This window comes from Aptenodytes patagonicus, chromosome 5 (genome assembly GCF_965638725.1).
Source record: "Aptenodytes patagonicus chromosome 5, bAptPat1.pri.cur, whole genome shotgun sequence".
Classification (NCBI taxonomy): Eukaryota; Metazoa; Chordata; class Aves; order Sphenisciformes; family Spheniscidae; genus Aptenodytes; species Aptenodytes patagonicus.
In genome coordinates, this window is record NC_134953.1 from 68,143,870 (window position 1) to 68,168,155 (window position 24,286).

The 24,286-nt window shown below is 57.4% G+C and overlaps 2 protein-coding genes across 3 annotated transcripts; both read left to right on the forward strand.

Moving 5' to 3' along the window:
- The first annotated feature begins 41 nt into the window (after positions 1 to 41).
- On the forward strand, positions 42 to 10,482 carry HECTD3 (HECT domain E3 ubiquitin protein ligase 3). 2 transcript variants are annotated; one of them, XM_076340341.1, is made up of 21 exons: positions 42 to 451; positions 543 to 703; positions 1,154 to 1,246; positions 1,520 to 1,655; positions 2,102 to 2,217; positions 2,498 to 2,611; positions 3,030 to 3,112; positions 3,488 to 3,653; positions 4,116 to 4,197; positions 5,142 to 5,324; positions 6,009 to 6,061; positions 6,390 to 6,454; positions 6,893 to 6,996; positions 7,333 to 7,452; positions 7,804 to 7,893; positions 8,259 to 8,465; positions 8,858 to 8,987; positions 9,441 to 9,515; positions 9,750 to 9,831; positions 9,947 to 10,018; positions 10,288 to 10,482. In XM_076340341.1, the coding sequence occupies exons 1-21, from the start codon at positions 122 to 124 to the stop codon at positions 10,370 to 10,372; spliced, it is 2,547 nt and encodes an 848-aa protein (XP_076196456.1). In that variant the 5' UTR covers positions 42 to 121; the 3' UTR covers positions 10,373 to 10,482. The 2 variants fall into 2 exon arrangements, with proteins under 2 accessions (XP_076196456.1, XP_076196457.1); XM_076340342.1 differs by lacking the exons at positions 42 to 451; positions 543 to 703 and adding an exon at positions 813 to 901.
- Positions 10,483 to 15,531: 5,049 nt separating this feature from the next.
- Positions 15,532 to 24,263, forward strand: LOC143160506 (E3 ubiquitin-protein ligase HECTD3-like). Its single transcript, XM_076338244.1, has 21 exons — positions 15,532 to 15,861; positions 15,953 to 16,113; positions 16,674 to 16,766; positions 17,195 to 17,330; positions 17,709 to 17,824; positions 18,089 to 18,202; positions 19,279 to 19,361; positions 19,610 to 19,775; positions 20,353 to 20,434; positions 20,710 to 20,892; positions 20,988 to 21,037; positions 21,157 to 21,221; positions 21,497 to 21,600; positions 21,880 to 21,999; positions 22,128 to 22,217; positions 22,310 to 22,516; positions 22,774 to 22,903; positions 23,375 to 23,449; positions 23,720 to 23,801; positions 23,890 to 23,961; positions 24,137 to 24,263. The coding sequence occupies exons 1-21, from the start codon at positions 15,532 to 15,534 to the stop codon at positions 24,219 to 24,221; spliced, it is 2,544 nt and encodes an 847-aa protein (XP_076194359.1). The 3' UTR covers positions 24,222 to 24,263.
- Positions 24,264 to 24,286: the final 23 nt, after the last annotated feature.

Consider the following 24,286-nt stretch of genomic DNA (forward strand, 5'->3'; position numbering starts at 1 on the left):
GCCCCATCGGGCGCCGCCATCTTGCCTTGTCGGCGGGCGGGGTTTGCCGTAAACCCCCGAGTAGCGACCCCGCCGGTGCAGGATTCGGCCGCTGCCCGCTGTGCACGGTACCCGGTGCGCGATGCGTGCGGGCGGGGAAGCGCCGCACCAGGTGCTGGGCCGGCTGCGGTTCCTGCTGCAGTGCAGCGAGTGCTTCCGCCGCGCCCGGGCGCTGCCCGCCGCGCTCTGCTACGTGCCGCGGGAGGTGCAGTACAAGATCTGCAAGGACCCCGCCGCCGCCGCCGCTGCCGCCGCCGCCCGCAGCCTGCTCAGCGTGTGGGACAGCCCAGGGCCGGCGCGGGGCGGCAAGCGGGCGGCGAGGGCCACCATCGAGGTGCGGAAGGGCGGCTGCCTCCGCGCCACCGGCGAGGAGTACTGCAACGGCGCCGGGCTCTGGGTCAAGCTCAGCAAGGTAACGGCGGGGGGCTGGGAGGCCGCCGCGGCCTGCGCTGCCCGCGGAGGGGCCTGTCCGTCCCCTGACGGGAGCCGCCGGTCCCCCGCAGGAGCAGCTGGAGGAGTACAAGAGCGGCTGCGAGCTGGAGGAGGGCTGGGTGCTGGTGTGCAAGCACGCTGACGGCGGGGACCGGCTGGTGCCGGTGGAGTCCACGGAGCGGATCCAGCGGCAGCAGCAGCTCTTCGGGGTTGACTACAAACCCGTCATCAGGTGCGGGGTCGCCGGCCCTGGCTTCCCCGGCTCGCCGGCCCTGGCTTCCCCGGCTCGCCCTTGCACGGCAGGGAGCAGGGAGGTTCTCACCCCCCATTCACCCAGGCCCAACTGCGTGGGGTTTTGGTGTGCTGCCCCTCGGCCGTTCCTGTCCTGGACTGAGGAGCCCCGGCCCGCTTGGCCACTTCTTCCATGGAAGTGAGGCAATAGGGATGCCAGATGTGGAGTTAACTGGGTTTGGCTTAGTCACTGTGCTTGTCACCTGCCTAGCGGGGTGTGGGCTGGAAGAAGTAGAGATGGTTGGAAAGGAAGGGGCAGCGGATGAGGCTGGAGGTGATGGAGGATGGTGGGCCTTTAAACCCGAATTTTCCCCTTCCAGCTACTCCTTGACCACCAGCTCCTTCCTTCCCTTGGGATTTTCTCACTCCCCCCTTCTCTGGGTTGTTTCAGATGGGAGCAGGTGGTGGATCTGACGTACTCCCTGCGCCTCGGAGCGAAGCCCAAGCCCATGGAGCAGGATGAGGCCGCAGTAGAGAAGCTTCGGTATGAGCTGTTTCCCAGCTTCCGCTGTGGTTGCGTGCAAGCCGCTGTCTCTCCCTGGCTGCTCAGACAGCCGTCTCCTGCAGACCAGGGGGAGAGGGGGCAAGACAGGCAGTGGGGAACAGCTCTGCTCGGCACAGTCTTGTCCTAGATAAGCCTGCACAAAGCAGACGACAGGGCAAGACCAAGGCAAGCAGGACGTGGACCTGCCTTCCCTGACCCATTAGCCTGGCTGCCCCTGTCTCTCCAGACCCATTAAGCCCTTTTCCCTGGTAGGTTTGTGCCCCCAACATGGACTTATGAATGTGACGAAGACCTGGTGCATTTCCTGTATGATCACATTGGGAAGGAGGATGAGAACTTGGGCAGCGTCAAGCAGTATGTGGACAGCATCGATGTCTCGTCCTACACGGTGGGTTAAAGGGACAAGGCTGCATCAGCCCTGCTCTGCCATGGGGCTGGGGAGCATGGGATGGTGCTTCGTGTGCTGCTCTGGGCTGGGCTGGGCTGGGCTGTGTTTGAGGATGTGGGAGAGAAGCCTGGGGAGCGTCATACAGCATATTGTGTAATGTGGCCCCTGGAGGGGCTGTGGTTTGAGAAGCAAATGCTAATATTAGCTGCTAAGCTGATTTTAGGGAGGGTTTGATATTCTGTGCTCAGTGTGTGACCCTAGAGCACCTTAGAGGGTCAGCCCCAGTGTCCTGTGTGCTCTGTCTCCCTGTGTCTATGCACAGCCCAGCAAAGGGAACAGGCCAGTTTGATGTCCTCTGGCTCTAAGATTCATGACGAGGGTAACCATTAAGGGGAAGTTAATCCTACCCCCATCTGATCTTCCTTTCATTCACTGCCCTCTTCCAGGAGGACTTCAATGTGTCATGCTTGACTGACAGCCACGCCGACACATACTGGGAGAGTGACGGATCCCAGGGCCAGCACTGGGTGCGGCTCAACATGAAGAAAGGCACCATTGTCAAGTGAGGCACCTCTCCCCTGTGTGCTGGCTTGTGGCTGGGGCGAGCCCTGCAGCCCCCGCTCTCTGCATGAGTCCGTCATGGTCCGATTTTGCCCTGTGCTCCCTGCCCCTCAGGCCTTGTTCTGGCTCTGGGCTTGAAGGGGTCTTAGCATTGTCACAGGTACCCGGGGGTCCCAGCAGCAGCTGCGTGTGCTTTATAACAAGTGTGACCAGGCAATGAGGGGGAGCAGCAATGAGTGTTCAGATGCAGTTACCTTCTCATTTCATGCTTCCCTTTGCAGGAAGCTCCTACTGACAGTGGATACCACCGATGAGAACTTCATGCCCAAGCGGGTCGCCGTGTATGGGGGCGAGGGGGACAATCTGAAGAAACTGAATGATGTCGGGATTGATGAGTGAGTAGATGGAGGTGGAGAGGGTAGTATGGTCCTTGCAGGGGCCGGAGGTGCTGGACACCCCGACCCTAAGCAGTCATGCCAGCACCAGCCTGGCTTAAGAGGCCCAGGGCCTTGGGACAGGCATCTTCCATGTCTGAGCTGCGGGTTCACTCTGCCTACAATAGCAGACGGCACAATCGTCAGAGCTCTCCTGATCTGATTCTGGGACTCATTGGGATCATGTTGCCTGGACCTGAGGCACCAGCAGGTTCAGGCATTCAACATAGGCCATGTTGTAGGCAACTGGGTCTGGGTTCCTGCCGCAGGCTCCCATTTCAAAAGATGCAAACCCTCTTCCCTTGCAAGCGACCGAGTGGATTTTGGCAGGATGGGCGAGGGAACAGCTCTGCAGCCCTCGTTTGTGCTGTGTTTGCAGGAGCTACATTGGGGATGTGTGCGTCCTTGAGGACATGACAACACACCTGCCTGTCATCGAGATCCGGATTGTGGAGTGCAGAGGTAGGGCTGGGTGTTATGGCCACATCCATAATGCACCTGTAAGATACTGTACATTAAGAGTTTGTTCCTGTGGCTTGTACTTCTTGGCCCTGTGGGCTGTTTCAGATGAGATGCAGAAGAACCATGGGAAACTCCAGGGGGATCTGGAGGTTTGCAAGCTCTCAGCTTTCATCCTATCTTTCTCTGCCTTCAATTATTTTTTTTTTTCTTCTGTAAATGCCCTGCTTCTTCTCAGAGGTATTTCAGGCTCTGAGTGCCCAGCCCCAGAGCTGGTGGAGCTGGTCACATTCCTAGTGCTTTTACTTATAGACCTCCCACGCTGAAAAGCTTGCTTTCTCATGGTATTAGCGTATCATCCATGGTCTTCCTTGGCAGATGATGGGATTGATGTTCGCCTCAGAGGCATCAAAATCAAGTCCTCCCGACAGAGGGACTTGGGACTCAGTGCTGACATGTTCCAGCTGCCCAATTTAGTGCGCTACCCTCGCCTAGAAGGGACAGACCCTGACCTGCTGTACCGACGGGCTGTGCTCATTCAAAGGTACTGTATGGAGGGGGGCAGACAAGTGGGGTGGTGTTGCCTGCAGGGATTGGTGCCATCTCCAGCACAAGTATGGCTGGAAGCTGTAAAGCTGTGTGACTCCCCTTGGGACAGGCATCCTGGACCCTGGAGAAAATAGCAGAGTCATTTGGGAACAAAGTGGGATCTCTGGGGTAACTCCCCTACACTTTCAGAGGAATTTTGCAGCTCAAGTTCACAGTGTCTTGTGTGTTGCAAGCGCAGCATATCTGTGTGGTGTATGGGGCAAAGGGCGCAAGGTCCCTGCAGTGCCCAGGGAGTGGGAATTTAGTACCAAAGGCTCTGTGATGTAAAAAACCATGCTGGGTTAGGTTTGGATCAGTTGTTACTTTTCTGCTTGTGTCCGGGGGTGTCTGGTCTGGAATAGGCTTGTGCAGATCCCTGTCCCTCCTGTGTCGCAATACCTTCTTCTTTGGGATTTAGGTTTATCAAACTCCTGGACAGTGTCCTGCATCACCTGGTGCCAGCCTGGGACCACACTGTTGGCACGTTCAGCAAACTCAAGGTGAGCGATTCCCTCTGTCTTGTGGGGCATCAGTCTGGCAGGGTGATTGCACTTGGGCTGTGGCAAGGGAGGCAGTCAGCGCTTGTTGCCTGTAAAGCAGCTCAAGGGAAATACCTGGCTGAGCTCAGTTCATTAAAGCTGTGAAAGGTGATATTGTTTAGAGGCTAGTTTCCTGCTAAAACACCGATGTGAAAACATATAGCTATGGGGTAACAAGTAGAATCAAACCAGAGCACTTCACCCTCAAAAGGACTTGGACCATAGCAGCACTGGGCGTGTGAGCTGGACACACATCCCCTCTGAGATCTCAGCCCAGGACACTCTGTTCCTGCACTTGCTGCCAGCAGCTTTAAGCTGGCTGTGTCCAAACAGCAAGGCTTTTACCAGTAACTTATTTCTGGCTTTAATAAGCTTTTGATTTCCATCTTTCTCGTAAGACTGAGTTTGTCCCTCCAGTTGTCCGTTTTCCTTACATCCTCTTCCAGAATACATGTGCCAGACATTGCTGGGGTAGTCCCATTCCGTGTGTTTCCAGGCTGGTGTCAGAAAGCACTGTAATTCCTGTGCCGGCTCAACATAGAACCCAAGCATTTGAGGATTCGTGTTTGTTTAGAGGAGCTTGCTTTGATTACAAATAGGAGGGACAGTAGGACCGATATTCTGGTGAGAGTGAGGGTGAAACAGAGTCCAAGCAACACTGGAGTGGGAGCGTCAGATGACGACTGATGGAGAGAGGACTGGGCTTGGTATCTCCCTTAAGCCAGAAAGCAAAATCTTTCAGAGGCAGAGGTGGAGCAAATATTGTCAAGGAGAATGTGTCTGTGTGTGGAAGGCAGTGGCCCTGGGAAGGGGAGAGACCTGGCGGTGCAGTGGCTTCAGTAGGAAGTAGGTGACGTGTTTTGGATGCTGGGCACTTCTGATGTTTTGGACATACCTGTTGGCAGCATATCAAGCAGTTCTTGCTGCTGTCCAAGAGGCGCACAGCTCTCATTACCCAGTGTCTGAAGGACTCGGAGACCAGCAAGCCCAATTTCATGCCACGGCTCTATATTAACCGACGCCTGGCTATGGAGCACCGAGATAACCCTGCCCTGGACCCCAGCTGCAAGAACGCTGTCTTCACCCAGGTACTGTCCCTTCTGGAAGGGTCCTGACTGTTCTGGGGAGAGCGGGGCATCCCAAATCCAAAACTAACTGTATAGAGGTGGGTGGAAGGGACAACTTGGAGCTGGAGATACCTGGAGTCCTCAAGGCCTCTTCACATGACTCATAGGCTCTACAATTACATGTGCTGATGATCCCATATCCAGGAATAACATCTAGGAGGGATTTGGGATCTCTGAGTTGAAGTCTCTGCTCTATCCTGAATGCTCTCTGTGGCATGCTGCTAATGCAGAGCATAACAATCTCGTTACCCTAAAAGGGCAGCAAAGAATTCTTGTGTGACAACAATAATGCAGCTGCACACAGTCCTGTGTTGTGGTTTTACAGCAATGCTGATCTTTCTATTGACATTCACCCCCCACCTCCAAAAGATCTACTGCTCTATGTGTGCACAAACAGCCCAGACTGCTGTGAGGTTTAATGTGTGTTCAATGTACCTCTGAGGTCAGAAAGCTCCATACAGTGGTTAGCACTGTAATTTATGTTCTCTTTCCAAAAATGAAGGGCTCCTAGACCATTTAGAGATCAGCTTCAGTCAGTATTTAAAGGTTTGGGGCAAACTAGATTTCTTCCAATTTCCTGCATTCACCTGGCACCGGTTCCCCTGGGGAGGGGATGTCAGCCTTGATCTTCTCTGCTTGTTGCAGGTGTATGAAGGCCTGAAACCCTCGGACAAGTTTGAAAAGCCTCTAGATTATAGGTAAGTGGTGTCTGGGGGAGGGAGGGGATCATGCAGTGCTGGGAGCTATGTCCTCTGTCACAGCAGGGTGTTTGGGAAGCCTGTGCGTGTCCTGTGCTCTGCAGAGGGTTTGCTAGGGCAGGAGCCAGCTCAGACATGGATCAGGGCCTGTTCCCCAAGGTGTCACCTCCCTACTGAGGATGCAGCTGTCTCTGGAGATTGAGATCTTGTCCTGTCCTAAGCCCAGGCTGGTCCACCCTAGTCCCCTGGTGTCCCTGCTGTGCCTGCTGCCTCCCCAGCACCTCCTTGGCTTTGAGCAGCACTTCAGGCGATGCCTGGTTCTCTGCAGGTGGCCGTTGCGTTATGACCAGTGGTGGGAGTGCAAATTCATCGCAGAGGGCATCATCGACCAAGGTAGGGGCTGTGTGAGGCAAGGGCTCCTCTGGAGCAGAGTTGGGGGTTGATGGGGTGACTCTGTTGCTGTAGGGGCTCTTGTTTCCTCCCAGTGTTACTGCCCATGGAGGAGAGAGGGAAGGCAGGTTGCCTTGTCCTGCCACCCCTGGACATGTCCCGGATAAGGAGTGCTGCTTGCTGGGATGGGGACCAGACCTCCATTAGTCACTAACAGCAGCTTTGACAGTGCCAATGCTCCCTCTGGCTGTCCTCCACAGGCCAGACAGGGCTGTTATTTCTCCTGTCTTATTTCCTCCGGTGCTATAAGGCTCTGACAGGAGCCTTCTGCTCAGCCCTGGGCCAGGTTGGACCAGAATTCCTCATCTTTGCTCCATAATTCTGAGGGTCAGCACATGGGGAGTTCACATCACTAAAAATGCCCTTCTTTTGGGGTTGCAGGTGGTGGTTTTCGGGACAGCCTGGCGGACATGTCAGAGGAGCTGTGTCCCAGCTCAGCAGACACCCCCGTGCCTCTGCCCTTCTTTGTGCGCACATCCAACCAGGTGCTGTGGGTCGGGGTATTTGAGGCAGATCATTCTGTGCCTGGCAATGCAGTGCTGTCCCTGTCCCCCTGCATGCCAGGGACATACCTACTTTCGCTGGTCCAAAGCTTTTCCTTGTGAAGGGTTGGGTATAGATTGCTTTGTGGCACCTCATTTTAGGATATGCTGACAAGTGCCTGCATACTTGTCTCTCACTAGGAATATTGCCAAGGAGGATGGGGGGGTTTAGCCCACTTCTGTTGTGAGAAGTGCCCAGAGGCACTGCAGGAACTGAGTTTGTGGTGCTTCATGCTGCGCTGAGATCGTGACTTGGAGTTTTGCCTCTCACTCCTGTAGGGTAATGGCACTGGAGAAGCCAGGGACATGTACGTCCCCAACCCCTCCTGTAAAGACTTCCCAAAATATGAGTGGATCGGGCAGATCATGGGAGCAGCTCTGAGGGGCAAGGAGTTTCTGGTAAGCTTTCAACCTCGTCCCTGTGTGGAGGTTTGCTGCAAAGGGAGTTGCTAGCCCCCTTCTGCAGCCTGTCCAACAGGAGCATGGGAGGGCTCTATGATCACACACTAGGACAAAAGGTGTTTGCCAGGATTTGGGGCCGAGAGGTTAGGAGAGCTCACAGCCTGAGTTTTGGGAGATGCTGCTGGGAGCTTGGGAGAGGGTGTCTGGTCTCTGCTTGGTTATGATGAGCTCTGCATGTGGACAGGGGGAGCAGGGAAGCTCCTTTGTTTCTGCGCTGTTGAGCCCTATCTCTATCTTTGGGGATGTCTCCTTTCACACAGACTCAGCAAAATCCCTGTTCTCCTTCAGGTCCTGGCTCTTCCTGGCTTTGTATGGAAACAATTAACAGGGGAGGAGGTCAGCTGGAGCAAAGACTTCCCTGCCGTGGACTCTGTGCTGGTGAGAGGGACTGGGAGGCTGTGCCTATCCTATTCCTTGTGGCACTCAGCAAGGTGGTGATTTGTGTCCCTGTCCTCATGTTGTACTTGCTTCCTCCTGTGATGTGTCAAAGAAACACGCACAAAAAGGGCGCTCTTAGCATTTAATGCATCCTATAGCTAATATAGACATGTAGCCATGCTGACTACTGCTTCAAGCATGCAGTGCCCCGGGGTCTGCTAAACAGCTCTAGGGCAGCATATCCCATGCTGTGCTGCTGTTGCAGTCACTCCAGCCCTGGTTTGGGAAGGGAGGAGATGCAGGCTCAGGCACACCACTGCCCACTGGGCATCTCTCTAACAAGCACTCATCTGGGGCCTGGGCAGGTGAAGCTCCTGGAGGTGATGGAAGTCATGGACAAAGACACCTTTGAGTTCAAATTTGGGAATGAGCTGACCTACACGACGGTGCTGAGTGACCAGCGCATGGTGGAGCTCATCCCCAATGGCAGCAGCACTGTGGTGCGCTATGAGGATCGCAAGGAGTTCATCCGCCTGGTGCAAAAGGCTCGACTAGAAGAGAGCAAGGAGCAGGTAACACTGTCCCATAGCATCAGTGGTCATTGAGTTCCCAGAGACATACCCTCCCAGTCTGTTTCTGGTAAAATGCATCATGGTTAGTGTCCCTGTGCTCATTAGTGCAATAGTAGGCAGTCCTTTTTGGTGAGGTCCTGGAGCCCATGGAGTTGTTGAGAAGCAAAGTGGCTTGTAGCAGCATGGGAGACACGGGGTTTTATTCCCAGCTCTGACACTGGCTTCCTGAATGAACTGGGATGCATCTCTGTGGGATCCTGTTCCCTTCTTCAGGTTCCTTGGAGCATTTGCTGAGCAGTCACATGGCTCGCATCCAGTCGAGTCCCTAGGCTCAACCACGAGCCAGGGAAATGGACAAGACATGCTGCTTACCTGCCCTATCTCCTTTTCAGATCATGGCCATGCAGGCTGGGCTGCTGAAGGTGGTGCCCCAAGCTGTTCTTGATCTCCTCACCTGGCAAGAGCTGGAAAAAAAAGTCTGTGGAGACCCTGAAGTCACAGTTGATGCTCTGAAGAAGCTCAGTAAGTGAAGGACTCTGCTGAAAACTCTTTCCCTGAAAACAAGACTATCTTCTCTCTGTGTTGGGACAAGGAGAGGTGTGGGAGGCTGATATTAGCCTTTACTACAGTGAGAATGTGGGCCTGTATGCTTCTTGCCTTTAGCTGCGTGCTGATGGGGGCAGGGGTGTCCTCTGTCTCCATGCTGGGCCTCAGAGTAGAGGCTGGGGCATCCCTAGGCTGCCAGTATCTGAGCCTCTGTGGAGCGGAGATGTGGATCTGAATGTGCTTTCTGGGAGGGGCCTGACTGCATGTGTCCCTTGCACCTTGGGTCTATGTGCTCACACCCTGCAGCCACCTAGAGGTTTCTTCCTGCACTGGCAGAGGACCCCTGGGTGAGCAGGGGAGGCCCTCCTCTAATTTATCCAGGAGGTGCTTGGATCTTTATTATAAACTTTTCTGTATCCTTTCTGCCAGCCCGATTTGAGGACTTTGAGCCATTAGACACCCGTGTTCAGTACTTCTGGGAAGCACTCAACAACTTCACCAATGGTGAGTGATTTGCTCTGTCCCTGCATATCTCGTGCCATGACAGCTCCTGCACGCTGGCTGGAAACTGGGAGGGTGAAACCACCCTCATTGCTGCCTGGGGAACAGATGGGAGCCAAGGAGAGCAAGCAGCTGGGCTGAAGGAACTGCTTGCTAGCACTGGGGATACCTGGAAGTGGCTGTACTCCATCTCACGTCCTTCTAAGGTCTGCTGATGTCTTTGCTTTTCCTTCACAGAGGATCGCAGCCGCTTCCTCAGATTTGTGACTGGCAGAAGCCGCCTTCCAGCACGGATCTACATCTATCCAGACAAGATGGGGTGAGTCCATTCTTCTGTAGACTGCAAGGCTGACAGATCCCACACTGAAGGGATGTGTGGTCTGGTCTCCCCTGCCTTGCTGGCCTGCTGACCAGTTTGTCACCTTCTTCCCAAGCTCTGAGACAACAGATGCTTTGCCGGAGTCGTCCACCTGCTCCAGCACCCTCTTCTTGCCCAACTATGCCACGTAAGTTTTGGTGCTTCCCTACATCTGGGGGACTGTGTGTCTGGGCTCTCTTCTTAACCTTGGTGCTGACCCGTAGGGCCCCATTGCTTTGCCACACTTACGTCCCCCTGCCTGTAGCATGTGTCTGCTGTGATTCTCTCTGTGAGCGGCTGGTGAAGCATAGCCTCCATCTCAGAAAGCATCTTGTCCTCTTGGCTGGCAAATGCAACAATGGCAACTCCTCTTTGTCTTTTTTTTTTTTCCCCCTCTCCCCCTCCTGCCATCCCTAGAGCCAAGGTATGTGAAGAGAAGTTGCGCTATGCTGCCTATAACTGCGTGGCCATTGACACAGATATGAGTCCGTGGGAAGAGTGATGTTGCAGCCTGACCAAGCAGCATGGACAATTGTTCGACAAAACCGTGCGGTGGGAAGAGCTCCCTTGTCCCCCCAGGATGTGTATATATAATAAACACATAGGTGTGAAGCCTGGCTCCCAGCAGTGGTAACCAGCACCTCTTTGGACATGGAGGTTTGGGTCTTCAGCAGGGTGGGAGCTAGCTCGGAGTGTAAATGTGATTGCAATAATGAAACCCTGGCCCAGCCCTCATACATCAGAAAGGTCTGGTAGGCTTTTGTAATGAGTTTCTCCTCCACATGTCCCTGTTGCAGCTCCACAACTCTCGCTCCTCCCAGGCTGCGCTCTGCTCCAAACAGAAATGGGGTAGCGCCACAAAGCTGTATGGCAGGTTACAGCACAGGACAGAGAACTGTGAGCTGCTGCTGAGACCACAGGGATGCTCAGAGATGCTCAGTGTGTCCTAGCCTGAGTGTCCTGACCACATTCCCTTGCCTTCTTCCTGCTCTCACCTGAGGTCATGGAAATGAGATCATTGGTCTAGGTTTAAGAAGAAATGGGGCAGGCTGGTGGCAGGTGCTGCAGGGGTGCCTCTGGCCACCAGGTGTCACAACAGACCTGCACAGCAGGACTGCGGGTGCTGTCAGGAAAGGGCTCCCATGCTTTTACATTGCACAAAATCCCAGTTCCTGTGACCACCTGTAGTTCCCTGCGCCCCTTGCACAGCAGCGACTGCTGGGGGAGCTGCTCCCCTACGGGCGGTGGGAACTGTCTGCTTCCCTCCTGCTCTGTAACCTTCAGTTCTGCATCCGGCATGCTGGTGGCCTAGCAGCTGTTCTCCCAGGCTCTTTGAGCCTTGGTTTTCCCCTAAAATCCAGTATTACAACTAATCTGTTCTAATTCTCATGGAGATGTGCAGGGCCTCTTCTCCCAGACAGCAGGGGTTAGAGCAGTAGCAGGCACAGCAGCACCAGGTTCTGCTCCCCTCTGCCATGGAGGGGTACGTGGAGGTTTCAGGTGGACAGGGAAAGCCTTTGCCCCAGGGGAGTGGATAGGCTGTGGGTACCAAGGGTTGGAGCTCCTTGAGCAGATGGACACGCAGTGTGTGAGCGGGGAGTGGGCAATGAAAGCTTTACAACTTCAAGACCATTGGAAATGCTCCTTGATCTTCCCAGCCCTGGGAAGGGCTAGTCATTGCCTAGCACTGAACTACCAGATGTCGGTCCACTTTTATACCCCCAGCTCCATCTTCAGCCTGTGTGGTCTGTCGGACCACCGCTACTAAGAGCCACTGAGTTACTGGGGCTTCACTGGAGTGGGGCTAATGCTGTGAGTTAAGATTTATCCTGTCATAACGCTTCATGACTTTTTTCTCCTCTGTTGAAGGAGCCTGTCATCTGGAAATCGCTTCCAGTTGTAAACTAAGTCCTTCCCTTCACCAATTTCCTTTGAAACTGCTGTATTCCCAGACCTGCTGAGGGGGGTGTACTAAAAGGGATGTAGGACCAGCAGAGAGCATGTCCTGCCATCTCCCATCGTGGTGAGTGGAAGGAGTATAGGGTGAGCAGGGAAGCCGTTTCTGGCAGCCCTTGCCTGCAGCAGAGCCCTCTGTGCTCAGCTGGGTGGGTGTGAAGTCCTGTCTGCTGGAGGAGGTTTTTTGTAAATCCTAGAGTTATCTCAGAACTGAGCTCTGTGGCTTTGTGGCTGATTTCAAGGACCCGCGTGGACAGGAGGAGAGCCAGTGTGATACTTTTCCATGCTGGTGGCTGAGTCGCTTCCTAGGGTGTCTGTTTTAAATGGGCATGAGCAAACTGGTGAAAGGACTTCGATCTGCTGGCTTGGCCTCAGTCAGGACTGTTGGTGAAGGAGTCTTCAGCATCAGGGTGGGATTTGAAATGAGCCATCCTAGATCCTTTCTGGCCACTGACGTTTGGGTGGAATCGATCCTGCTTTTTCCAACCTTGCCCACTTGTCTCTAAGGCAGATCAGCAGGAGGTCACATCATTTACTGAGCAGAACTAGAAGTAGCAAGAAAAATTGACTCCTCTCTGGTGCTTTATTGCTGGGCAGGGGACGGTTAGTTGATGAGTGGCTCAGGGCGGGATGGATAAAATGGCCCTAGTCTTTGGTGGAGGGTGAGCTGATGTCACCTGTGGGAATGGGCAGGCTAAGAGCCAGCTGGGGCTGTTTGGGTGACCACCTGCGGAGGAACGGGCACCTCTGGCTGAGACATCTCCAACAGGTGACCACTGGCTCCCCTGGCCTTGGTGGAAGCAACTGCAGCTGACAGAGGGTAACTGAGGTAATTATGGAGCAGCCCAGGTTTCTCACTGTGGGATCTGTTCCCTCTCGTCATCCATGTACACAGTCCTCTCCGTGATGAGGGGAGAGCTGCCATGCAGGGCAATGCTGAGGGCAGAGCCTGGCTGAAGCGGTGGGATCCTTTCCTAGAATGGCATCCTTGGAGATGCTCAAGACTTGCCTTACAGCCCTGGGCAATCTGATCTAACTTCCAGACTCGCCCTGCTGTCTTCAGGTCTAGGTCCTCCCTAACCTGAAGCACTTGATGACTGTGGAGTTATCGACTCTAGCTTTTCCCACATTTCTCTACTCTTCCTCCCAGCAAGGTCTTTTAGCCCCTGACCTCTCACACCCTTGGGTTTATTTCCTGCCACTGAGAAAAGAGTGCTGCCCAAGTGCTTGCTGGAGCTCTGGGAAAAGGGTCTAGCTGGTGACAGGGATTTCTATTTAAAAAACACTTGCAGTAACAGGACCCTGGCCGTAGCAGGAAGGCTGCAGTTGGGAGCTCATCCAGGATGGTCTGGGTTTAAGCTCTACATGCATACTGAGAAAAACAGTGTTTTACCATACATACCATTGTTTTACTGTCCATTTTGTGTTATGCCATATACATGTTGGAGAATGGCAGCAGCCGCTGCTGTAGTGTTATACTGGGGTGTAGAGACCTATGAAAGACATCACTGCAGTGAAATCTCAGCTGAGATCATTTAGTGCATGGTCAGAGGGTCTGGACAAACGTGGCTGCTGAGCAAGGATGCCAAGATAACCCACAGATCATGCTGTTGAATTTGCTGTGCAAAGGTGAGCTGGGAAGGGGGTGCTGGTAACCCCCCTGGATCTCCTCTGCGTGGTCCTCTGTCTCGTCTGTGGTGTTCTAAAGCCAATTGCAAACTGAATTTCTGTTGTGACAGCCCAGTGAATTGTGGAAGAGGTCAGCTCAGCCCTGGCCAATCTCAGGGGCCCAAAGTACGTGTTATTTCAGTGCTGGGTCACGTTCCTTCTCCTCTGATCTCTAAAGCTGTGGGTAGGAGCTGTCTCCTACCATGTTTGACAAGACACAAGTCAAGTGACCCGGGGCGAGGGAGCCCTCCTGAGCACCAGGAACCTGAGGCTGTGTGTCCCCACCTCGTCACCCAGTCTCAAGTCGGTCAAGATCAATTTTCAAGCCAGTGCTGTCCTGAGGAAGGTGCTGGTGCCCCTGTGCTGCTGAGAAGAGGAGGCATCTGCATGTGCCAGAGCTGCAGCTTTACAGGGTGGGTAGGGATGAGCTGGGGAAGGGACTGATGCCGTGGTGGCTCCTTATAACCACTCGCTCTCTCCTGACTTTGGCTTGCTGAATTGTCATAGAATAGCTTCAGGTGATTAATAACGCACGTGTAGTCTAGCTGTTCTTGTTATTCCACTAATACCCTGAAGTATGGCAAGCTATAAATAGTTTGACAGGATCTGTCTGTCCCTACCTCATGTAGGATCTAAAATAAAGTGAATGAACTCACTACTCCTGGCCTTCATGATGATTTGTCTGGTCTGGCTGGGGTTCCTGTGTCCTTCTGTTGGGTTAAACAGCGATGGAGACTGGTGTCGTGAGAGGCGACTGGAGGTGAAGCAGAAATTGGCCCCGTGATACCCTTTGCACACAAAGTGGTGTCATGGAGGTGGCTCAGAGCATTAACTGGCTCAACCCTTTGCAGCAGCTCTACAACCAGTTTTATAGGGTGATGTGGCTGCGGAGGGAGGGCACAGGACCCTCGTGGCTGCAGTGGCCTCAGTTAGGAGCAAGGCAGAAGTTTGCATTTCTCTCGCACCGTGGTTCAGGGCACTTTGCTCCTGGCGAGGCTGGTGCCCATTGCTGCGGTGAGGCACAGTCACGCCTGTTCAATAGATAACGCTGCAGGGGTGACAGCTGTTGGACCTCTCTTTGCACTGTGCCTTTGCAGGCAGGGATGGAGCTGGACTCTAACCTGCCAGGAGAGCAGGCAGGCGCTGGAGAAGTCTGGGGACCTTTGAGCTCTGCCAGCCTGGTTGTTTCCTGATCCTTAAACGCAGATCTTTGTGCCTAGCCTGGAGAAATTCAGGTAGCATGGGGTGGAGCTGAGTTGTTCTCTGCCACTGCCTTGCTGTGGTATGCGACAGGCAGACATGACTTGGGATGACACACTGCCAGCGTTCTGGGGTGGTTGGGTGCTGCTGGGTGTCACGGCCTCACTCCTGCTGCCAGAATGCTGCTGCTGGCTGGGATAAAGCTGCCCCTGGGCAGGGAAGCCCGTCATCCTCCCTAGCTGGTACCCGGAGCCTCCCCACCCGCTGCAAGCCTGCCTGGGGCAGGAATATGTCCCCCAGCCAGCCAGGAGCCGGCTTTCCCCATGGCAGGATGCCCGCTCCCCTCTCTTCCCTATCCATGCCGAAGATGTAGCCCTGTGCCCTGACCCTACAGGGTCCCCCTCTCTGCTTGTAGGGATGCAGGCAGCGGCAGGGACGTTGGAGGCCTGGAGGGAGCAGAGTCCTAAGCCGCGGGGCGAGGGGATGCAGGTGACCCGGGTCAGCTCCTGCCGGGGACCGCGGGACCGGGGTGGGCGTAACACAGTCGCATCTTGGCAAAGCGGGGATAACGGCGGCCCCACACCCAGCACCCCGCCTGGGGAGCAGAAGGACTGTGGCCCGGGAGGGGTGAAGAAGGGCTGGGGCGTGCCGGGGGCCACGGGCGGAGCGGCGCCTGCCCGGGGAGGAGGTGGCAGCCCGGGAGCTAGGGCTGCCCGCGGCGGGGCGGCCCCGGAGGGCCAGGCCGGGCGCGGCTGGAGGCGGAAGCGGGCGCGGCGGGCACACCGGGGCGGACACCGCCGGGGCGGCGCGGTGCACGGAGCCGGTGCCCGCTGCGCGATGCGTGCGGGCGGGGAAGCGCCGCACCAGGTGCTGGGCCGGCTGCGGTTCCTGCTGCAGTGCAGCGAGTGCTTCCGCCGCGCCCGGGCGCTGCCCGCCGCGCTCTGCTACGTGCCGCGGGAGGTGCAGTACAAGATCTGCAAGGACCCCGCCGCCGCCGCCGCTGCCGCCGCCGCCCGCAGCCTGCTCAGCGTGTGGGACAGCCCAGGGCCGGCGCGGGGCGGCAAGCGGGCGGCGAGGGCCACCATCGAGGTGCGGAAGGGCGGCTGCCTCCGCGCCACCGGCGAGGAGTACTGCAACGGCGCCGGGCTCTGGGTCAAGCTCAGCAAGGTAATGGCGGGACGCGCCCCGCCGTGCGGCCGGGAACCGCCCGGGGGACGTCGGGTCCCGACGGCGGTGACAAGCCGGGATGTCCTTTCAGGAGCAGCTGGAGGAGTACACGAGCAGCCGTGACCTGGCTGAGGGCTGGCTCCTGGCGCAGAGGTTTGGAGAGGGAGGAGATAAGTTGGTGCCGGTTGAGTCCGTGGAGAAGATCCAGTGGCAGCACCAAACGCTCGGGGTTGATTATAAACCCGCGGTCAGGTATGACCCCAGCCTGCTGCACCCCAGATAGGGATGGGGCTGTGTGCGCTGGAGGCGCGTGTGGCCAGTACCCACAGAGGATGTGCGACCCAACCATCCCAAATCCCTTGGGCACGTTCAGCACAGCCCCCCTCACTCCCTCCAGCACAGGTGGAACACATCCCTGTCGAGCCACCTGCGGGCAGGAGGGTGCCCCCTCATAGGCACCTGTTTGCTTGTGGCAGCACCTGCGCAGGATAAAGATGATGCCAGGGTGTTTCTGAGGCACTCGGGTTTGGGCTGAGCAATGTCATGGAGGTAGTGCAGTGATGAGAGAGCTCATATTTGATTTTCATGATGGAAAGCCATGTGCAGGGCTGGATTCCCCCACTCTGCCCCAGCCTGCACCCGGGTGCAGGGATGCTCTTGTCCCTCCTGCAGCTGTTCCTGCAGCCCCTGGGTGCCGTCACTGGTCCCCCACCGCTGCTGCCTCTGCTCCAGCCTAAGGCAGTAATGCTTGGGCATGCTGCGCACTGACCCATCTTTTCCCTTGTGTGACTCCTCTGCTGGTGCTGCTCCAGCTGGGAACAAGTGGTGGACCTGACGTACTCCATGCGCCTGGGAGAGAAGCCCAGACTCACAGAGCAGGATGAGGCCGCGGTGCAGAAGTTTCGGTACGAGTGCATCTCCTAGAGCAGTACTGCAGCACCCCAAGGGGCAGCCAGCCAGGGCCTGGACATGCCTGCAGGGTCAGGACTGGCTTCAGGGTCAGGAGTGGGGAGGATGGGTGCCATGAGATGCCTTTTACATTGATACCATTCGATGCTGCTCAAGCGAAGATGGCCTTTGCTCCACAGAGCATCGGAGCAACCACGTGGTGCTATTCCCACTGGGCTGGGGTGGCCATAAATGCCTGTTGTGGTGGTGGTGAGATACAGCCATGCCATCTGCCTGTGGCAGGGACAGTGGCCCAGCACCATCCCGATGTGGTGACCATGAGATGCTGCAGCCGATCCGAGCTGGGGCACCTGCCCAGTGCTGGTGGGCAGGTTTGGGGTGCAGCCTGGTCTCCCTGTCCCGTTAACACAGAGCCCCCCTGCAGGTCTGTGCCCCCGGGCTGGAGCTACGAGCACGACCTGGAGTTGGGGCGCTTCCTGTATGATCACAGTGAGAGGGAGCTGCAGCGCAGGGACTGCACCAAGGAGCACCTCAGCAGCGTTGAGGTGTCCTCACAGGCGGTGCGTAGCGGGACTCCTCCATGGCTTAAAATCAGCATAAGACACACAAGTGTCGCTGCAGCTGCGAGGAGGAGTGGCCAGCAGTGGCTGTGCCCTCTGTGAGGGGCAGGGGATGGTGGTGGGGTTTTGCTGCTCAAGCGAAGCTGTGAGGAGTTGGGCATCTGGAGCAAAACCCCATTGTGTCTCTGGGATGCTGCAAGGGGTCCATGGCGATGCCCAGCTTGCTCTGTGTGGGAGCCACCATCCATCCACAGCCCAGCAAACTGACGGGCTGGCCTGGTCCTGACCTCCTCTGGCCCCACAGGACCCATCCCAGGGGTGGCCATGGTGTGCCCAAGGATGCTCAGCTCCCTCCCTCTGCTCGCTGCACTCTTGCAGGAGGACTGCGGTGCAGCCCATCTGACTGACAACCAGACATACACCTTCTGGGAGAGCAACGGGCCTCCGGGGCAGCACTGGGTGCGGCTCAACATGAAGAAAGGCACCATTGTCAAGTGAGACCTCGGGGTGTCCCCTCCCGCTGGCAGCTCTGCCAGGGATGGGCACGGTGTGGGGCAAAACGCCATCTTCCTCTTGAAAGCAGCTTTTCCCAGGCTGCAGCTGGGGGCTCGGGGTTGAGGTGGGGAGCAGCTGCTGCCAGATGCACCCCAGGAAGACATAGCCTTGCCCCCAGCCCTGGGACATCTCCAGGGGCATCTCTGTGCCCAGGCGGCTTGGGAGGGGAGGACAATGCTGCCCATTGCTCTTCTCGTCCCCAGGAAGCTGTGGCTGATGCTGGATGGGCAGGCCAACTCCTACATACCCAGGCGGGTGGCTGTGTATGGCGGGGCACCAAATAGGCTGCACCACCTGAGAACCGTCCTTATTAATGAGTGAGTAACGAGCGAGGAGCAGCCTGGATCCAGCTTGGGCCAAACAACCAAGCTGTCTCTGCATCCCAAGCAGATGCTAAGGAAAGGGCTGGGGTCAGTCCTGAGTGACCCGGCGGTGATGGTGGCTCTCTGTGGGTCCCTGGATGCAGGTTATGTCTGTCCCTGCAAGCATGGTGGCCCCCCCGCCTCCACGTGCCAGCCGAGCACCTTCATCTCCACTCGTGCTCCTCATCTGTGCCGCGGCAGCTGGGCTGTAGCGTGCTTCATCCTGCTTGGTGACTTTGGGGGTCTTTCCTCCTCCTCACCTCTGGGACATGTGCCACTGCCGTCTCCTTTCTGAGCATCTCCGCCATGCTGTAGCCGAGAAGTCCTGGAGTGCTTCACCTCTCCCTCTTCATTCTGGCTCTGCAGCACCCTTCTCGAGGCAGGCAGGGGTTTACACAGGGGTGTGAAGATCTCCTCCTCCTCCTTCCCCAAAACTTGCCTGTTTCCCTTTTTTTGGCTGAGCACTGAGATTTGTCTTTGAAGACGAATCCATGAGACCACCGATGTCTCTTTCCTGGTGGCAGGAGACAAGTCCTCGCTGTGTCTGGGCAATCTCAGTGGTTTTTCCCCACATGCCCATAGATCTTTGGTGGGACCTTGCCAAAGGCTTTGGAAATACAAGCGAATCACCAAACTGCTCATCTCCACAAATCCCTGTTTCCTTCAAAACACATCACCCTCGTGTGACCAGCTCAGATTGAAGGATGGTTGTGCTGATGCGAGATGTGCCGGGACCCCCCGGGAACAGTGACAGGCTCTCGGCCATCTCGCCTTTCTGTTCTGCTTTGAATTTATGCTCTTTTCTGCTCTTTGGATGTGGCTTCCACCTTCTTCAGGATGTCTCTGTGCCTCCGACAGCCTCTTTGCTCTGCTTGGTTCCCTCCTGCTGCAGTCCTGGTGAGGCGGGGGGGCTTTTGCCACAGGTAGTGGTGCATCCTCAGCTGGGGAGCTGGAGTGGCCCACGCCTCGCCGGCCACCTCGCTGGTGTCTGTGCCTCGCAGCTCTGCCATCTCCCTCTGTGCTGTGTGCAGGAACAGCTTCCAGGACATCTGCATCCTCCGCGACATGAAGACCCACCTCCCGGTGCTGGAGATCCGCATCCTGGAGTGCCGGGGTGAGCCTGCACTGCCGGACTGGGGCTGCCAGCCCAGCTCGGCCCTAAACCTGCAGCTGGTCCCGGCACCTGCGGTTCCTCCTGCTGCACCGGCTGCTTTTTGGGGTCCATTGGAGGAAAACTGGGGAATGAGCTTTGTTTGGGATGCTGCAGGCGCTGGGGGGTCCTTGCCCTCAGTTGCAACATCCGAGCCGTGCCGGCTGCACAGCTGCAGCCACGCACGCAGCATCGCTGTCCTTTCTTGGCAGACCAAGGGTACAACGTCCGCCTGCGAGGGATTAAGATCAAGTCCTTCTGGGAGTGGGACCTGATCCTCAATGCCGACATGTTCCAGCCAGCCCGGCTGGTGCGCTACCCTCTCCTCGAAGGGGTGGACGCCGATGTGCTGTACCGGCGGGCCGTGCTCATTCAGAGGTACGGCACTGGGACAGCACCGTCCCTGCAGCGAGCTCGGGCCCCGAGAAGGACTGTGCCCTGGCCTCTAGCAGGGGTTTGCACATGTCTTGCTTAAAGTCTGCCAGCTCCTTTCCCATGTGCAGCAGGGACTTTGGCTTGCTGCTCCCCATCCAAACACAGCTGCTTCCAGTGCCTGGGGAGCACAGTGACAGCATGGGGCAAGGGGAACCTGCAATGTGGAGCCTCCCACCCCACTGCCTGCAGGGCAGGCCCAGACTGGGATCAGCACTGGCCCCATGGAGAGACCCTCTGCAGCAAGTCAGCTGCAGTGCTGTGGCATGGGCTGGGCTGCCCTCGTTTGCAGCTTTTTCTTGGGGGATACAAAATAAAGCGCTTGGCCAGAGGGTGCTGGTTGGGTGCTCCCCTTGGTGTGCCAGTGTCCCTCCATGGGCTGGAGGAGACCCATGTGCAGGGAGTGTGGCGACCAGGCTCGGTGCATGCCTGGGGCTGTCTGTGGTGAAACGCCGTGGTGTATCAGGCTCCACATGTCCGCCAACCCCCTCGCATCTTTACGTTACTCCTCTCCTGTCTCCAGGTTCGTCCAGCTCCTGGACAGTGTCCTGTGTTACCTGATCCCCCGCCCCGAGGACAGCAGCGGCACCTTCAGTGCACTCAGGGTGAGTGTTTGCCAGGCTCCCCTGGGACAGTGCTGGTAGGAGCATCTCATCACGGGCTCAGCTGGTTTCCCTGGGGGCTGTGGCACGTCCCCCTTGGTCCAATGGGGACAGACCAGCCCAGGGCTCCTGCTGGGAGCTGCCATGCTGGGCATTGCCTGAGGGATGGAGGAGCTGAGCATCCCCTGTGACACTGGGGGCTGTGCTTGGGGAGGGGGAAACAGGGCACACAGTGGCAGGATCAGGCCTCTAACCATCCCTGGCTTGTCCCCTGCTAGAGCATGAAGCCATTCCTGCTGCTGTCCAAGCAGAGTGCAGCCCTCATCACCCACTGTCTCCAGTCCTCGGAAAGCATCCCCCCTCCCACACTGCCAAAGCTGTACATCAACCGGCACCTGGCCCGGGTGCACCGTGCCAACCCCACACTGGACCCCAGCTGCAGGAACACTGTCTTCACTCAGGTACGGCAATGCCATGCCCCGCGCCAGGTACCTGCCAATGCAGCATCACTTGCACCCGCTGTGTCTCATCCCCTTTCTGCTCTGCTCCTCTCCAGCTGTACGAAGGCCTCAGATCTTCCAAGAACAATCAGCCCCTGGACTACAGGTAGGTCTTCACATCACATTTGTGGGGTGTCATGTCCCCGGAGTGGGGTGTGGGGAGATGCAGGGTGTTGCTGGCTCTCTCGGAGGAGGGGGGTGCATGGGGCTGTTGCTTCCCTGCAGGTGGCCCCTGAGCTACAGCCAGTGGTGGGAGTGCGAGTTCATCACCGAGGGCATCGTCGACAGCGGTGAGAGCTCTCCCCTCTTGCCTGGGGGTCTCCCCTGGGCTTTCTCATGCTGGGGGGCAGCTTGGTGGGTTGCCCACTGTGGCAGGGTGCCCACACTGTCCCGGCTGCTCTGTGGGAGGCAGCCCCACTCTGCACATGTGGGGTGGTCTCTGCATCTCCCCTATGCCCCCGGCACTGCCCCTGCCCCATGGAGAGGGGGTGGCTTGGCCAGATCCTGTGACTCAGCATCTGGCCCTGGTGTATCAGGCACTAACCAGCCTCTGCCCACATTGCAGGTGGCGGCTTTCGGGATAGCCTGTCGGACGTGTCGGAGGAGCTGTGTCCCAGCTCAAGCGATGTCCCCGTGCCCCTGCCCTTCTTCGTGCGCACCTCTAACCAGGTTTGGCACCCCGCTGTCAGCTTGTCCCGGCCCCATGTGGAAATCCAGCAGAGCCTGGGGCTCGTCCCTCAGTTGCAATATTTTGGGGTGTTAGTCCGTCTTAACACTTGCAGGGCTATTGGCCGGGGGGGCTGTTCTTGTACCCAGGCGGTGGAGATCTCCTGGAGGGGTAAAGGGCAGGAGAAGCAGGCAGAGGGGTGATGGAGAGGGAGGCTGCAGGAGGGACCATGCTGGGCTGGTTGCACCTGTGTCCATGGGTCCTAAGCCTGTCTCCTGCAGGGTAACAGCAGCAGTGACACCAGGGACATGTACGTCCCCAACCCCTCCTGCAAGGACTTCCCCAAGTATGAGTGGATCGGGCAGCTGATGGGAGCAGCCCTGAGGAGCAAGGAGTTTCTGGTGAGCATGGCAGAGTCTCCCTGGTCGGTGAGGGGACTTGGTGGGGGCCACCATATCTCGGGCAGAGGGGCTGCCCTCAGGTGAAGGAGGGACACGGGGAGGATGTGCATCTTTGCTCCTTCTGGCAGATCCTGGCTTTACCGGCACTGGTGTGGAAGCAGCTGGCAGGGGAGGAGGTCAGCTGGAGCAAGGACTTTGCCGCCGTAGACATGGAGCTGGTGAGCAGGGCTGGGGGCTGGCAGGGCAGTGCTGTGTGCTTCTGTGGCTGCTCTGGCTCTGCTGTAATGGCTTTTGCCCGTTGGGGTTGCAGGTGAAGATGCTGGAGGTGCTGGAGGGGGTGGACAGGGAAGCCTTTGAGTTCATGTTCGGCAGAGAGCTGACCTACACGATGGTGCGGAGCGACCAGCGTGTGGTGGAGCTGATCCCCAATGGCAGCAGCACTGTGGTACGCTATGAGGACCGCAAGGAGTTCATCCGCCTGGTGCAGAGGGCTCGGCTGGAGGAGAGCAAGGAGCAGGTAACTGGAGTGGCTCCAAGGGGACCCTGCCCCTGTGGCAAGCCCTCCTGGTACCTGTGGGGTTGGTGGCTGCAAAAACGTGTCCCCCAAACCAGCTCCAGCTGGGCGGTTCCTCCATGCATCCCATGCCCAGGATGTCCATGAGCCCCAGGGACCCTCTTTGGGGTCCTGTGGTCCCTGCCCTCAGTGCCCTGGCTGGCTGCCCTGGGCTCAGACCCGTTGCAGTGACGTGGGACCCCTCCTGTGCGCCCCCCTAGATCGCAGCCATGCGTGCCGGGCTGCTTCACGTGGTGCCCCAGCCTGTGCTGGACCTGCTCACCTGGCAGCAGCTGGAGAAGAAGGTGTGCGGCGACGCCGAGATCACAGTGGCTGAACTGCAGAGGTTCAGTAAGTGCCAGGGCCAGCCCAAAGCTGCTCACAGCCCCCTGCGTGAGCAGGGGCTCCCCTCGACGATGCTCATTCTGCACATGCATCCTGCCCCATGCTGAGTCCCTGGTCATGGGCTGTCAGGGAGCCTGGGGGAGGATGAGCCAGAGGGATCCTGGACAGAGCTGGGATGCTTCAGGTTTAGCTGCAAACCGTACTGGGCCCCACTCTGGTCCCTCTGGTCCTTGGCAACTGTGAGCAGAGGCGAATGGCCACCTGCAAACTGGGACCCTCATTTCTCCACCTGCCTTTGCGCAGGGTGCCGGCCCCACTTGGGGCGCCAGGGGCTCGCAGGGGCTCACTGGGAGCGGAGGGTCTCCTCCTCTCCTGCCTCCGCTCTGGGCTTTTGCAGAAGGGTGGGATGGACGTGTCCTGTGTTAATTTGCTTTGCTGGGAGTTTCTAACGAAGCTGTTGCATGTTCCTCATCGCAGTCACATTTGAGGACTTTGCTGCCAATGACACCCGTATCCAGAACTTCTTGGAGGCGCTCAACAACTTCACCAGCAGTAAGTGACCCCACGCCTTCTCCACTCTTCATGTGTAGCAGGGTGGGCCAGGGGATGGGGTACCCGTTGCCCTGTGCCCCAGGGATGCTCACCAGGTGCTTCCCTGGAAGTTGGCTGGGGTCGTCCCGCCTGGCCCTTCCTGGGATGCTGAGAGCACCTCTTAGCTTTGCCCTGCGCTCCTGGGATGCTTCTGCAAGGGCAGTACCTGCTGCAATGGCAGCGACTGGGACAGTCCTGTCCCTGAGACCTGAGCCCTGTCCTTCCCCTCAGAGGACCTCAGCCGCTTCCTCAAGTTCGTCACTGGCCGGAGCCGCCTCCCAGTTCAGATCACTGTCTACCCAGAAAGGGCAAAGTGAGTCCTTCCTGCCCATGCCGGGGTCCCTGCGCCGTGCCGGGGTCCCTGCACTGTGCTGGTGTCTGGCTCTCTCCTTTCTCCCAAGCTTGAATGCATTAGACCTGATGCCACAGGCATCCACGTGCTCCTGCAGCTTCTTCTTGCCCAACTATTCCTCGTGAGTAGTGCTGGGGACAGGGGATGGGGATGTTCCCCCCCTCCCTGAGGCTGGCATTGGGGTCCCCTCCAAGGCTCCACAAGTCCTGCCCCAGGGGACATCTGGGCAGGCGTGGGGAGGGAAGTGTGGGGCTCTCGATGCCCATCATGACTGTGACCCAGCGTTCCCCCCCCAGGGCCAAGGCCTGTGAGGACCTGCTGCGGTACGCCGTGTACAACTGCATGTCCATCGACACTGACAGGAACACCTGGGATGAATGAGCTGCCCACACCAGGGACACCGGATTCAATAAAACTGCAGGGCCGGATCCTGCCGTCCTGCCCCA